Here is a 13,009-nt window from a genome sequence, read left to right on the forward strand (position 1 = left end):
CCCTACCTATTTGGCCTGGCCTTCCAGGGTTTTAAATGATTAACTGTTTTAAATTGTTGCCCTGATTTTCAGGGCTTTTAGCTGTTTTATTGGTTTTATTGTGTTTCAATAGTTTTTAATTGTTAATTTGTTTTAATTGTTTTTATCATGCTGTGAACCACCCTGAGCCATTTTGGAAGGGCAGTATATAAAATAAATAAATAAATAAATAAAGGACTGTTCAATTAGTAGCTTGCTTCAATGAAGCTGGGACCACTCCCTCTCTCAATGAGGCATTTAGAACCTGCTGGACCCAATTAAAAATTCCCTCCCTACTAGATTTAATAAGCCACCAAGGGCGAGAGTCAAGCATGCATGTGGTCGGCTGAACTTGACTGTACACCTTGTCCACATCCTTGGGCACCAATAACTGAAACTCCGTCAGTAAAACTAGACCAGGTGTTACTCTGGACACCTCTCCCAATGATACTGCATCAACTGTAGAGTCCAACTCATGGCGAATGCAAGCAACTTTACCCTCAAAGTGCTGTGCAAATGTGTCACAGCCTGCTACATCTGACATGCAATAAGGAGGGACCCAGGCAAGCCTGGGGTGGGGGGTCAGGGTTGCAGTCCTGGGGCTCCAACCAAGAAGGCCCTGCCACACATTCCCACCAGCTGCAATTCTGACAGGGACATTCACAGAGCAGGTCTTCCAGGGGCGAAATTGTGGTGAGAAGAAGGTGGGACAGAAGTTACAAAATGAGTATTTAACAGTATCTGTGTTTAATTCCAGTGGCATGTGATATAAAATTGGAGCCAGCAAACTTGTAAAAAGGGAGGAGGCATTTCTGTCCCATCTACCATGCAACCCACCTGGAAGATTCTGCCACCCTAATAGATTATGTGAATGTTGGGTTATTTGGCAAATCATGTTTAACATCTGCAAATAATGTAAGGCCATTCAGAGCCCCACAGAAGTTCACAAGCAAGAGAGGATGAAGAGATTTCCCCCCCACCCCTTTCAGCCACAGGGAGGCAGAGATTGCAGTAGCATCACTCCTACGGTCTCAAGCTTATCTATGAAGCACCAAGGAGTAGACTTTTTAAAAACAGATCCTGACATTCTCAGGCTGTAATGTTTATGCTTGTCGGCCAGATCCCATTTTTCATGCTTCTGCTGTGTCTCTTTGGAGAGACAGTCCTGCTAATGAGGATGTGTTCCAGAGACTGCTAAGCAGCTTGCTCTCTCTTCTCCACCCAGAATGATCCCCATGAATTGGTGCACCCAAGGTCAAGAGAAGACCACGAATCTCATCGCCCCAGGAGCCACAAACCCACACGGTAAGGGGTGCAGAGGCCCCACAGATTCAGGGGGAAAGAAGGTGTTTGCTGGCCAGATGAACTGGCGGTGATGGGAGGGACAGTCCAACTAGCAATAGCAATAGCACTTACATTTATATACCGCTTTATAGCCAGAGCTCTCTAAGCGGTTTATAATGATTTAGCATATTGCCCCCAACATTCTGGGTACTCATTTTACCGACCTCAGAAGGATGGAAGGCTGAGTCAACCTTGAGCCCCTGGTCAGGATCGAACTTGTAACCTTCTGGTTACAGGGCGGCAGTTTTACCACTGCGCCACCAGGGGCTATATAAACATAAACATATTTGGGGTGGGGGGGGGTGGGGTTCTTTTTTGTGCACTGGTATCATTCCTGAGACCCTGTAAGGTTTTGGGCAGTCACAGGTTGGGCAGTCCAGCACCATCAGGGCTCCCAAGGTTGGGAGCCCTGGTTTAGCAGAAGGGGTCTTCCTGGCTGGCTGGCCAGCCTCTCTTCCCCTTGGCTGGGGCTTCTGTAGAAAAGCACTTGGTAGTGATAAGACCAAGTGCTTTTGATACTTCCGTCTGTCTGGGACCTTAAAGCATCTTGCATGAGCCAGTGTTTCTGTCTGATGATCAAATGTGGAAACAGAGGTCAGCTCCTCCAGGCCATTCCCAGAGGAGGGGTGGGAGGACAGCACCAGCGGGTATTTCTTCTTACCCTTTGCATCCTCTTCTGCCAGGCCACCCCCACCTCCCACAGAGGACCTGAGTCATCCGTCGATTCTTGCAAGCCAGCATAGCTCAGCTCAGATATCCAAACCAGAGCCTTCTCAAAAAGGTGAGGTGGGCTCCCAGTTTTGATATATAAGGGTCTAAAATGTGCAGCCTTCTAAATCTAATAAGGCCAATTATTTTCAGTGCTAAGGGCCATCTAGCAATAAACGTGCATGTCTTTATTTTGTGCTAAAAGACAGAGGGGGTTAGGCCTCTGTCCAGGACCTGAGGCTCTTCAGCCTTTTCATCAGTGACAGATGAAAGTGTGGAAGGAATTCTTATCAAATCTGCAGATGACACAAAACTGGGAGGGATAGTTACTAGAAGGCAGGAATCAAATTCAAGATGGCCTCGGTAGAATCGAGTTCAGCAGTGTGAGGCAGCTGCCAAAAAGATGCATGCGATTTTAGGCGTTTAATAGAACAGTGATGCCCAAGTCACGAGAAGTAGCAGTTTCACTCTTTTTTGCTCAACTGCAGCCTTTCTTTGTGGGCATGCCTTACGTATCATGTTGACAGCAAAGAAGCAGCCGATTCATCTTGTGATATGTGGGGGATCAACTCACCCCAAACATGTGGAGAGCCACTGCGCATACGGGGCCGTCCCTCGTGCCATTCTGCTCCGTGCAACTAGCTGTGGGGAAACATAAGACTTTCCCCCCTTCCCTTGAAATATGAACAGCAGCCAGAAGGGGACAGTTCCTTACAAATACAATAAATACAGTATGGCCGTTGGCCGTAATAAAGTGGATGGATGGATGGATAAATACAATAACTGGGTTTTGTTTGCACCTGCTTACCCAAATATTCCTCTCTCAATCGCTCTCTCTCTCTCTCTCTCTTGCAGGTTACCACTATAAGCAGTAGATAAACTAGACTCTGTGTTGTTACTGACTCTCTTTTGTAGCAAACTCTATCCTGGGATTTCTCCGGGAGATCTTCCGAATTCTTTTTCGCCTCTGAGAGTTCCAGTCCCAGGATCGCTTCCTTCCTAAGCATCACGATGCCCACAAACAGTGCCTCTTCTTCTTCTTCAGTCTGTTTTCCTTGATGTGTCTGATCTCTTGGGCAGGGCAGTTAAATCTTCTTGCTTGTGTGCAGGGAGGTCTCTGCCTTTTGTAACTTGTGAATGGCCCTCAGCAATCATGGGAACGGCCTTCACAGGAACATGTTTTGTTTTGAAGTGAAGTCAGGCGATGTAGCCATTTCATGCATGCAAGTTATCACTTGATGGTGCAATTTACAAACTTGTATGTATGAATACTTGCCCAAAGGCTTGAGATCAAAGGCTCTCCCCCCAAAGTCGCTTTGAGCCCCACGTCCACTTGCCTTTGTCAGACTCACTGAGCTGATGTCACTGGTTGTCTTACGGCATTTGGGAGAGCTCTGCCTTTTAACGGCGTGAGGAAGGGCGTGGAATTTGGAATCGGGTACAGAAGCTGGGCATCTCTCATGAGCCAAAGGGCCACAACTGTTTATCCATGCGTTTTTAACATAATCCGTATATCATTTGAATGGCCCCAGAGCGGATACATTTGGTGGTCATGATTGCACTAGTTACCTCAGCTGGCTTCGTTTCATTAAAAAGAAAAACCACTGAGTTTAGAGACTTAGAAACCATAAGAGTTGGAAAGTGAAGTTAAGTTTTGCTCTTGTTCTTACACTTCTCCTTGCTTTTAATTTTTTGTCCTTCATCATTTCAAATATATTTCAGAGACAAACAGTGAGGTTTAGAAACCCCTTTTTAAAAAATAGTATATTAGGATTCCACAGACAGGTCAAAAGTGCCTTGGGTGGGGAGGGGAGAGGGAATACAGTTAGCGCGACTTTTGCTCTTAAGCTGGGGGCGGCCAACCTGAGGCTCTCAGCTGCTGGACTAAATTACCCATCATCCACAGCTGCTGTTGTGGCTGGGGAAGATGGGGATTGTAGCTGAACAGCAGCTAGAGAGCTTCAGTTTCCCATTCCTGCTCTGAGCGCTACTGTGCGGTGCGTTCTCTCTCTCGCACCCCCGAAAAAGATTCCACATGAATTCCACTTTCCCCTCCGCTCCCTCTCTGCCAGGTTTTAAAACTCCGGTCTCAGCCTTGCCTAGATTTCACTCCCCTGCCCTTTCACCCTTTCTGTTTGTTGTTCAGAAGTGTTAACTCTCTCTCTTTCGCTGACAAAATAACCAATGTGCACTGTGTAATTATTTTTCCTTTTTTTATTTGATACTTCTACAGTGCCATGTTCAGCCGTTTGGTTTTTTTAATAGGTTTTATTTTTATATGACATAGAATAGTCAAAGGTGGTGGCTTGTTTTTTACTAATGAAGCTGCCACCCCAACGCGCTCTCTCTGTGTTGCTGCATCACATCAGTGCTGTATTTATTTATTGTTCAGTGTGACGGGGGACTTTGGGGTGCCGAAGCGGAAGACGTGCCTCTCTGACTCTTGGTTGCCAGATGTGGGTTCTTGCCACATCCGTGGGAAATTCTCTCTGGTGGGGATCCAGGCCCCTGCTCTGTTTTGTCTCTCTTTCTTGCACTGGTGAGCAGACCTGTTTGCACTCAGGAAGGGGAGAACTAGGGAGGAAATGGAGCGACAGCTGAGATTGTGAATGCTCCCCTCTCCCAAAATCAGATGAGAGGATCAAGTCAGGGAGAAAACGCCCTCCAGTGGCCAGAATCGGGCCTTGAAGTTCCTCTCTTGCTCTTTTTGTCCCCAGAGTACTTGATGGGTGCACCCAGACTCATCAGGAGAGTCTAGGACGCTCCAATCAAGGGCTAGTTTAGGAGCAAAACCCCTTTCTTGTTAAAGAGCAGGTCATATTGCAAACTTGTAAGCACATTTGGATCTAAGCTCCAATCTCCTGGAGGCTCTACAGGGATGAGTGCAGAGAAAGGGCACAATCCCCTGGGAAGTTCTCCTGCATATGAGTCCCATTGAAACAAATGGGGGCTATGCAAGGGTATATGATGATGCTCTGCACAGCTCTTGTTCATTTTGATGGGGTCTACACAGGAGAACCTTCTGGAGATTGTGCCCAAGCAGCTATACCAATGCACATGAGCATTGTGAGTCTCTATACAAGCACACACACACACACACGCTCACACACACACCTTTCCTCTGAGAAAGGAATCTAGCTGAACTTGTTTGTCTGAGCATGGTGGATTCAGCCCTTCAGACAACCTGTTTTTAGCTTAACCAACTTAATATTGTCCATTGAGACCTTTCAGACAAACTAGTTCTACTTGATTCCAGTGCACAATGATGATAAAAACCAATGCTCAGAATGAGGGGGGAGTGGGTACTGCTCAGCTAAATCTGCCCCATGTGTTCTGAGCATGCCAGCAAAATCTGGGCAGATGGATCTGTCACAGCAGAATTGGATTATAACTTTGAGGAGCTGTGGATCAGTACCTGAGTTGCTGATTCTCGAAATCGCCTCCCTGGAAATTTCTGCCAGATCTTGTGTTAATATAGGGGCTTAGACAAATTCATGGAGGACAGGTCTATCAATGGCTACCAGTCTGATGGCTATAGGCCACCTCCAGCTTCAGAGGCAAGATGCCTCTAAATCCCAGTTGCAGGGGAGCAACAGCAGGAGAAAGGGCACGCCCTCACCTCTTGCCTGTGGGCTTCTCAGAGGCATCTGGTGGGCCACTGTGGGAAACAGGATGCTGGACTAGATGGGCCTCCTTGGGCCTGATCCAGCTGGACTGTTCTTATGTGACCTAACAAGGAGCAAGTGGCAGCTATAGCTTCTCCTTAGAAACCACAAAGGGGTTCTCTCTGAAATTAAATTGGCCCCCAAATGTTCTCTCTTCATGCCTGTTTTTAGCAATTAATCAGGACACAGTATGGACACTTCTGACTCATGAAGGTGGCCTGCGCTGTTGCCTTTCCCCAGAGATGTTTTCTGAAAGCAGACTAGAGGCAACAGTTTTCCCAGTGAGTCTCTTGACTCTCTCTGTGAACATCTGTGTCAATTTAGAGTCAGATCAGTGGCTCCTGTATCGCAGGCTTGTCTCTCAGGGAAGTGAAGCATCCCTCCTGTGCTACCTGAAACAACAGTTCTGTGCAACCCAGAGCCATTTGCCCTCCCACGCTCCAACAGTGTGGTTGGGGATGGGGCTGTAGTTCAGTGGCTGAGCACCTGCTTGTGTGCAGAATGCACCAGGTTCGGTCCTTTGTAGCCTCTCCAGGGTGCTTTCCAGATAGCTGCTCAACAGCAGCAAAATGCGTCCGTTCAGGCAAGTCACATTAGAAATGTGAACAGCAGGGGGAGCCGTCTTGTGGAAACTAACCACCTGAAAAAAAACAGCAACTTTTTAACGCCAGATATACGACATCATAGCACTATATTGCAGCGATTAAATACAAAACAAGGCATCGTAAATCTGAACGGCACCCTGCTGTCAGCGTAGGGACTGTGATGTCTCAACACAGGAAGCACACTTCCGAGATTCGTCATGACCCTGTCGCAGGGTGTGATCTGGAAAGTGCCCAGGACTAGGAAAGAGGCCGTTTCCTAGGCACCTATATAATAAAGGGTCTCGTCTGAGCCCTTCGGGTTCATATGTAGCTGAGGTTTGTGTGCCCCGCATTGCATCCAAGTGACAGGGAAACCGAAGCAGGTAAATGGCTTTCCCTGGGCATCTCGCCAGCCCTTCTCTCCCCCGACCCCAGAAGCACAACTATTCTGGTGCTTGATGAGGACCCAGTTTGGCAGCTGGCAAGGAAAGCTGCTGTGCCTTAAGCCCCGAGTGGCCCCGTTCTGGTCAAGAACTCCTTGCCACAAAAGGCCGTCTGGTCCATCTTCTGTGATGAACTGCTGCTGGTGGGAGCAGAGGTGGAATTACTTCCCTTGATCCAAACGGTGTATCTCCATTGCGGAAAGAGCGTTTTCCTTTCCTCGTTGGTTTCTTTTAATGTTTTGGCAATGAGGGAATGGTGGGACCCAGTCAAGGTGGCCATGGTGGGCAGCTCTTCTTCTTCTTCAAGGTCAAGGTTGTTCTGTATTGCTCTCCCTTCGTTTTAAGTATGAGAACTGAATTAACTGGTTTTAGCACAGGGATGGCCCCTTCGGCCTCTCCAGCTGTTGTTAGACTGCAACTAAACTGCAGCTGAGGGTGATGGAGTTTTAGTCCCACAACAGACAAAGAGCCTCAGGTTTGCCACTCTCGATGTAGCACTTGCCCCTTCCTTTTATATGCACAGGTATCAGTCGATTCTGGGATTTATTTCTGTGCCAAAATCCTCACTGCTCTGAGCAAAGGTACCTCATAATGTTTGCTCAGTTCTTTCCACCTGACTCATTTTTGCATATGTCCTTTTGTTCCCATTCAGAGTTGAATGTGTGTATTTAATACTGATTAACTTGTCTGGAGACTGATCATGCATTTCTCCTTCTGCTGCTTCGCATGAAGGCAAACGTTCCTTGCCGGTAGTGCTGTTACAAAGCTCTGCATAAAGAATCTCTGCTGTGTGCTTCTGCCTGCCGTAGGGGATAGTCTGCAGCTGAGAAGCCCCCACTGCACCCTTCTCACTTGCCACTGCTTCTGACAATGGGCCCAGTAACAATTCATCCTAATAAGCCCGGGGGGCAGGGAGAGGGATAACGAAACGCAGCTGTCTCTGGTTCCTGGCAGCTCCATTTGTGCTTCTCTATCTCATCCTGCCCCTCCCCAGTGGTCAGGAGAGCCACATTGCCTGCAGGCTGGCCATTCATCAGGTAGAGCTGGGTGAGCCTGCACAGCTCTACCTGATGAGTGGCCAGCCTGCAGGCAGCACAGCTCTCATTAGCACTGGGGGAGAGAGGAGCCAGGGGAGCTGCTGGGAACCAGAGACAGCTGCTTCTCGTTTGTCGCCCCCGGCTCATTAGGAGAAGCCGCTAATGAATGGGCTCATGCTCTGCCATCTGTTTCCACGCCACATTAAAATGGTTAGCAACAGTGCACTACTGAATGCAGCCAAAGTGCCGTAAGTCTTTCTTGAAATCTTTCCTGATCTCTTCTAGACAGCTTGTCAGGTCACATGTATGACCTGCAATTATGCTTAGAAGTTTCTTCTTAATCTTTAAAAAAAAAAATCTACCTCTCTGTAGTTTGAAACTGTTATCAGACTTCCATTTAAATGGCTGGCAAATTCTCTGGTCATTGTCCCCTCTGCTCCTAGGTTAGATACACCTCTTTCTTCAGGTGTTGTCATCTTGTTGAGATTCACTTTCTGGAAATCTTAGCATCTCTCTTGCTCCCCTCCTGGATCCTTCCCAGTGGAGAGACCTTTTCAGAAGCTGCATCCTCCATACCTTTTCACCCAACATAAGGGAAACTTGGCTTCTCGGGGGCAAAAGCAGAGAGGTAGGTAGCTGATCTGCTACTGAGAAGGTGATGTGAATGCCAGTGAGGGGGTTCCTAAAGGCAATTTTTTAAGGTCCACATTCGGTAAAAGACAACAAGGCTCTCCACACGAGCAGTGTGGCGAGCCATAAGGGGTTTCGTGGGGAGAGCGGGTTTGACCCACTCTCCCTGCAGATGATCAGGCGGCTACCCCTAGGTGGCTGGATTGGCCGCCCACACAATTACCGGCTCCATCATTTAGCTGGTTGGGGCTGCAGAGATCGGGGGCTTCCTGGCCCCCAGAACACCTGTGTGAGTATGTGGGGCATTCTGGGGAGCCCCTGATGCAGGGAGGCTTCTTGTAGCCTCCCCGTCAGGGGTCTCCTCATGAGTCACCACCGTGCGGAGCCACACTGCAGCAACACACAATCAGGTTAGTGGAGGGCACACTCTGCTAACCTTGTTTAACGGAGGTGCAGTTAAGCAGGCTTGCTGCCAGGAGCCACACCGCTCACGTTGCAGCACACGACCCGCAGGGGCTGGGCTCCCTTAGTTTCTGTGGGTCATGAGAATAGCCTCAGTGATGAAGAGTCCTTGCTTAGTTCAGAGAGGAAGCTGTCCTCTCCTGCAACTTGGTTCCCCCCAACTGGTGTTCCCTGAAAGAGGGAATCCCAGATGTTGTTAACTACAGCTCCCAGAATCCCTAGCTGCGGTGGGCTTTGGCTGAGGATGCTGGGAATTGTAGTCAAGAGCATCTGGGATTTTCTGTTAGAGGGAACACTGCCCCCACCCTGGACTTTCAACTCAAATGAGCATCTCTGTATGGGGCGTCATTTTAAGGATCATTGCACACTTCTTGCCCATGGGCTTCTGCTACCCCTGTTTACTGACTCTCTTCACCATCACAAGCTCCTCTGATGATGTGAAGCTCTCCTGTTCTTCCTTGGGCCACTCCCCTCCACCACCACCACCGAAAGCTTCTCCTGGGATCAGAAGGGAGATAATCTTCCACAGATGCTCATCTGTTTTGTTATAGAGTTGTACATTTTTTTCAGGACCAACTGAGCAAGGGCTGCTTGTTGTGTCTTCTGCCAGCACACAGAATGTGTGTTTCAGCCAACCTGTGGAGGGCAGAAATGCCACCGCTAGCATCTGGTATGCCTTGTTGCACATTGGATTCCCATGGAAGCATTATTTGTCACATGTGCACTTGAGTTAATTCCTACTGTAAACCCCCCAGTGGGTAACTACACTACACACAGCTGCAGCTGCAGCACTGTGGCTGGAGTGTAGGGAGCCAGTCCTTCCATTTCAGGAAGCTGCCTCCTGGCCCTCCACCGTTTCTCTAAGGTTATGGCGGAGAGGGATGGAATTCTCCCTGCACAGGGTAGCTGACCCTCTGCTGGACTTGGACAGCAGAAGCAGCTCCTCCTGAAGGCCTCCCTGTCCCAGTTTGGAGAGGGGCAGCCCCATTCTCCAGAGCTTACAAGCACAAAGACCGGAGTCACTCTGCAAAAGAGTGGACACTGGCCACTCGGCTGTACAGACTAGCTTCTGGTTTCTCTTGCTGTGAGCAGGTCCTGTGACTGTGTGCTCCCTCCCCAGCTTTAGGCCAGATTGGCTTGTGTTTTGCAACTTCCTGGAAGGGAATCCCACCCGAGTGCCTCTCTCTGTATTTGTGTCCCTACTACCAAATGCCACTTTTGGAGAAATAACTGAAGACGTTGCCTTCAGAGATCAGTGTTCAATGTAGCATGTGGGGATTTGGCAAGATGGAAACCTTCAACTAGCTAGATCTCCCTCCCTCCAAGAGCTATAAGCTTACTCTAAAGTTGCCTCCACACTAAAGACACTTGATACTGCTGAAGTATTGCTTTTCCATAGTGCTGGAATCGGAATCGAGATTGTGGCCACACACGGCAGCACTCTATAGAGCTGCCCTGCAAAGATCCTAATATATAATGCATGTTGACCAAAGGCCACACAGCCCTTTCCTGCAGAGCAGCCCCTGCCCCTTGGAAGAGTTGCTTCCTTCCTGCTCCTTCACGCGCTGCTGTGATGGCATCCTTGAATTGGCTCTTAATTATTCTGTTCCCTACCCTGGGTGGGGGAGGGGAGCTTAAATTACTGTGTTTTTCTTTGCAGTCAGAGCTACGAATAGCACAACTGCAACTGTAAATTAAGATAGCACTGCTCTGGCAGCAAAAGGAAGCCAGTAGTAATGGATAACCACACACCCACTCACACCCCTGTCAGAGAACAAGCTATTTAAGGGCTGACTCAGAAATGGCATGGCTATTTGAACAAGAAGCAATTGATTAAAGGGGAAGAGAGGAAAGAACAAATTCAAGAGCCAGCAGCAAGAAGCCTCGAGCACTTTGTCAGTCCACACTGGATGAGTGTGCTATAAAAGAAAGAGCCACAAATTGGTTATTTGAAAGAAGGGGACACAGCAACCAGTGGTGATAACGTTTGGATTCTCCATACAAATGAGAAAAGTGATGCCCATTCCAGAGAAAGTGGCTAGTGTGCGAGCAACTAAAGATCCACCCTGTGGAATCTGCCTTGCCAAAATCAGTGGCGCTCTTTCAACCATCCATCTATGCAAGAGATTGGCTTGCCTTGTGTCAACTGTTCGGCCTCTGCTACTGTTTCCAGGTTTCGTGTTGAATGTCTGGCTGGGTTGTAGGAAACAGCTGCTTCTCCCCCTGCCCCAAGGCTGCCTCTTGACCATCCTGAACTCTTGGGATGTCAAAAGGAACATCAGCTTCTTCTGTTGATTGAGTTTTCTATAACTCTTTTCAAAGGGTTTGTCAATGTTGCTCTTATTGTGAAAGCAGAATCTGAAAGTTGAGGTGCAAGAAATGATTTTCATCTTTGGGTGGGGGGAGAAAAGTTGATTAATTCGTAAATTGAGAAATTGAATTGTGTGTGGCATTATCTTGGAATGAATAGAGAGACACAGGGTTTAGTAGCACTGCTGTTTCTGCACAACTGGACTTTGCAGCTCAGACAGTTGGTTTCAACAAGAATATCTGCCAGATGTTTCCCACAATGATTGGGTTTTGTTTACTATATAATATGGAGTTGTACGGTATTGTTCCTTTGAAACTTAACATCTAGCTGTTTCATAAATGTCCAGAGTGGTGACACACGACGGCCGTAATTCAGAGGTGTGCACATGGGCAAGACATCCAGAGGTGCACGGCATATAGAACTGTTTTGCCTTTTTCTATTTCTTGCTTGAATGTCTGGTCGCTTCTTAACGGCTACCTGCACTCCTGGTTTAACCTCAGTTTGCAACTTGGTGGGGCGGGGCGGGGGGGCTGCTGCTGCTGCTGGAGGGCAAAAGGCCTTGTGTGTTTTTCCTTCCTCAATCATGGCCACGTCATCATCTGTTGCTCTTAAATGTAAAGCCTGTTTGCACAACCCTGGAAGCCTCCTCCATGGGCCAAGGTGAGCCCACAGTGAAGGGGCTGGAGGACTGGCAGGTTAGGCACCAACTTTTGTCCAACGTTTGTGGGCATTCTGGCACCCGTCACAAAGGACTTGCATGGTCACATGCCTGCGTGTGTCTGTCGGATGGGATGTGCATAAGCAGAGGAGTCAGACTTTCCCACCATGTGCCCAGACTTGCTCACACATCGTCGAGGGCATATTCCGTTTTCTGAATGAGCCCAAGGTTTTAGCTTCCCAAACCACCAGGCCCCACATTTCTTCCCTCGATTTTGATTGTTCCCTGGGAAGAATGAGCCCCCTTCCTTTTGGCCAAGAACGTCACCCCCACCTCCAGTTTGTTTCGCGGGTGGTTTGCTCTGCCAGGACCAGCTCAGAAGGGCCCTCCGTATCCCCCTGGCTTTGTTCTTGTGCGTTGCTTGTTGTACCAAGGACCTACGTTCTTCCAGCCTACTAGAAGTAGCAAAATAGTATAGACTTTAGCTTGATTGTACTCCTGTGCTGAGAGACTAAAGAGAGCTGTGTAATGTTGGGACGGAATTCCAGGCTGTTCTTCTTCTGGAGACAGCAATGTTGGAACGACATAAATAAAGTATTGGCATTTATTTACAAAGGGGTATTTTGTTGTGGTTTTATAATTTTCAGTGTGGTGACACACAGCTGTGTAAATAAATTATTTATTTATTGTTAAATTTTTATACCATCTTTCATTAAAATGACCTCAAGGCGGTTTACAGAACATTTAAAATGATATAAAACTAGGGAAAAAAACTACACAATAAGAATTAAAATGAAATATAAAAATACAAATCAAATTTAAAAATGTACAAATAAAGCTGTAAGGGGTGAAGAAGTCTTGACAGGTGCCACCTGACCCAGTGGGTGTGCTTAAGGCCCCTTTATTTATTATTTACTTATATTTATTTATTACATTTATAAACTGCCCCATCTGAAGGCTCTGGATGTTGTACAACATTCAGCTTTTGCCACTGAATTCTGTTTGGTGAGGAGCTTAATGCTACTCCCACCTTGTGGCTTGGTCATCTGAAAAGGATTTGTTTATAAAAATGAGGTGGTGCGTAATAGTGGTAGATCTCATGTAAAGATTTTCTCAATCTGAAGATGTCTTCCCCAGCCCAACCTGGAG

The 13,009-nt window shown here is 47.7% G+C and overlaps 1 protein-coding gene across 2 annotated transcripts in view; it reads left to right on the forward strand.

Annotated features, from left to right (window-relative positions):
• The window catches only part of CCDC50 (coiled-coil domain containing 50), a 56,649-nt gene extending 44,174 nt beyond the window's left edge, over positions 1-12,475 (forward strand). Inside the window, exons 10-12 of one of the 2 annotated variants that reach the window (XM_053309239.1) lie at positions 1,244-1,323; positions 2,046-2,143; positions 2,926-12,475. In XM_053309239.1, the coding sequence (XP_053165214.1) occupies positions 1,244-1,323; positions 2,046-2,143; positions 2,926-2,945 (198 nt within the window). In that variant the 3' untranslated portion in view covers positions 2,946-12,475. Of the gene's footprint in view, positions 1-1,243; positions 1,324-2,045; positions 2,144-2,558; positions 2,897-2,925 lie in introns of those variants that run through there. The other variant, XM_053309238.1, reaches the window with a different exon arrangement.
• The last annotated feature ends 534 nt before the right edge of the window (positions 12,476-13,009 follow it).

This window comes from Hemicordylus capensis, chromosome 3, assembly GCF_027244095.1.
Source record: "Hemicordylus capensis ecotype Gifberg chromosome 3, rHemCap1.1.pri, whole genome shotgun sequence".
NCBI classification, from domain to species: Eukaryota; Metazoa; Chordata; class Lepidosauria; order Squamata; family Cordylidae; genus Hemicordylus; species Hemicordylus capensis.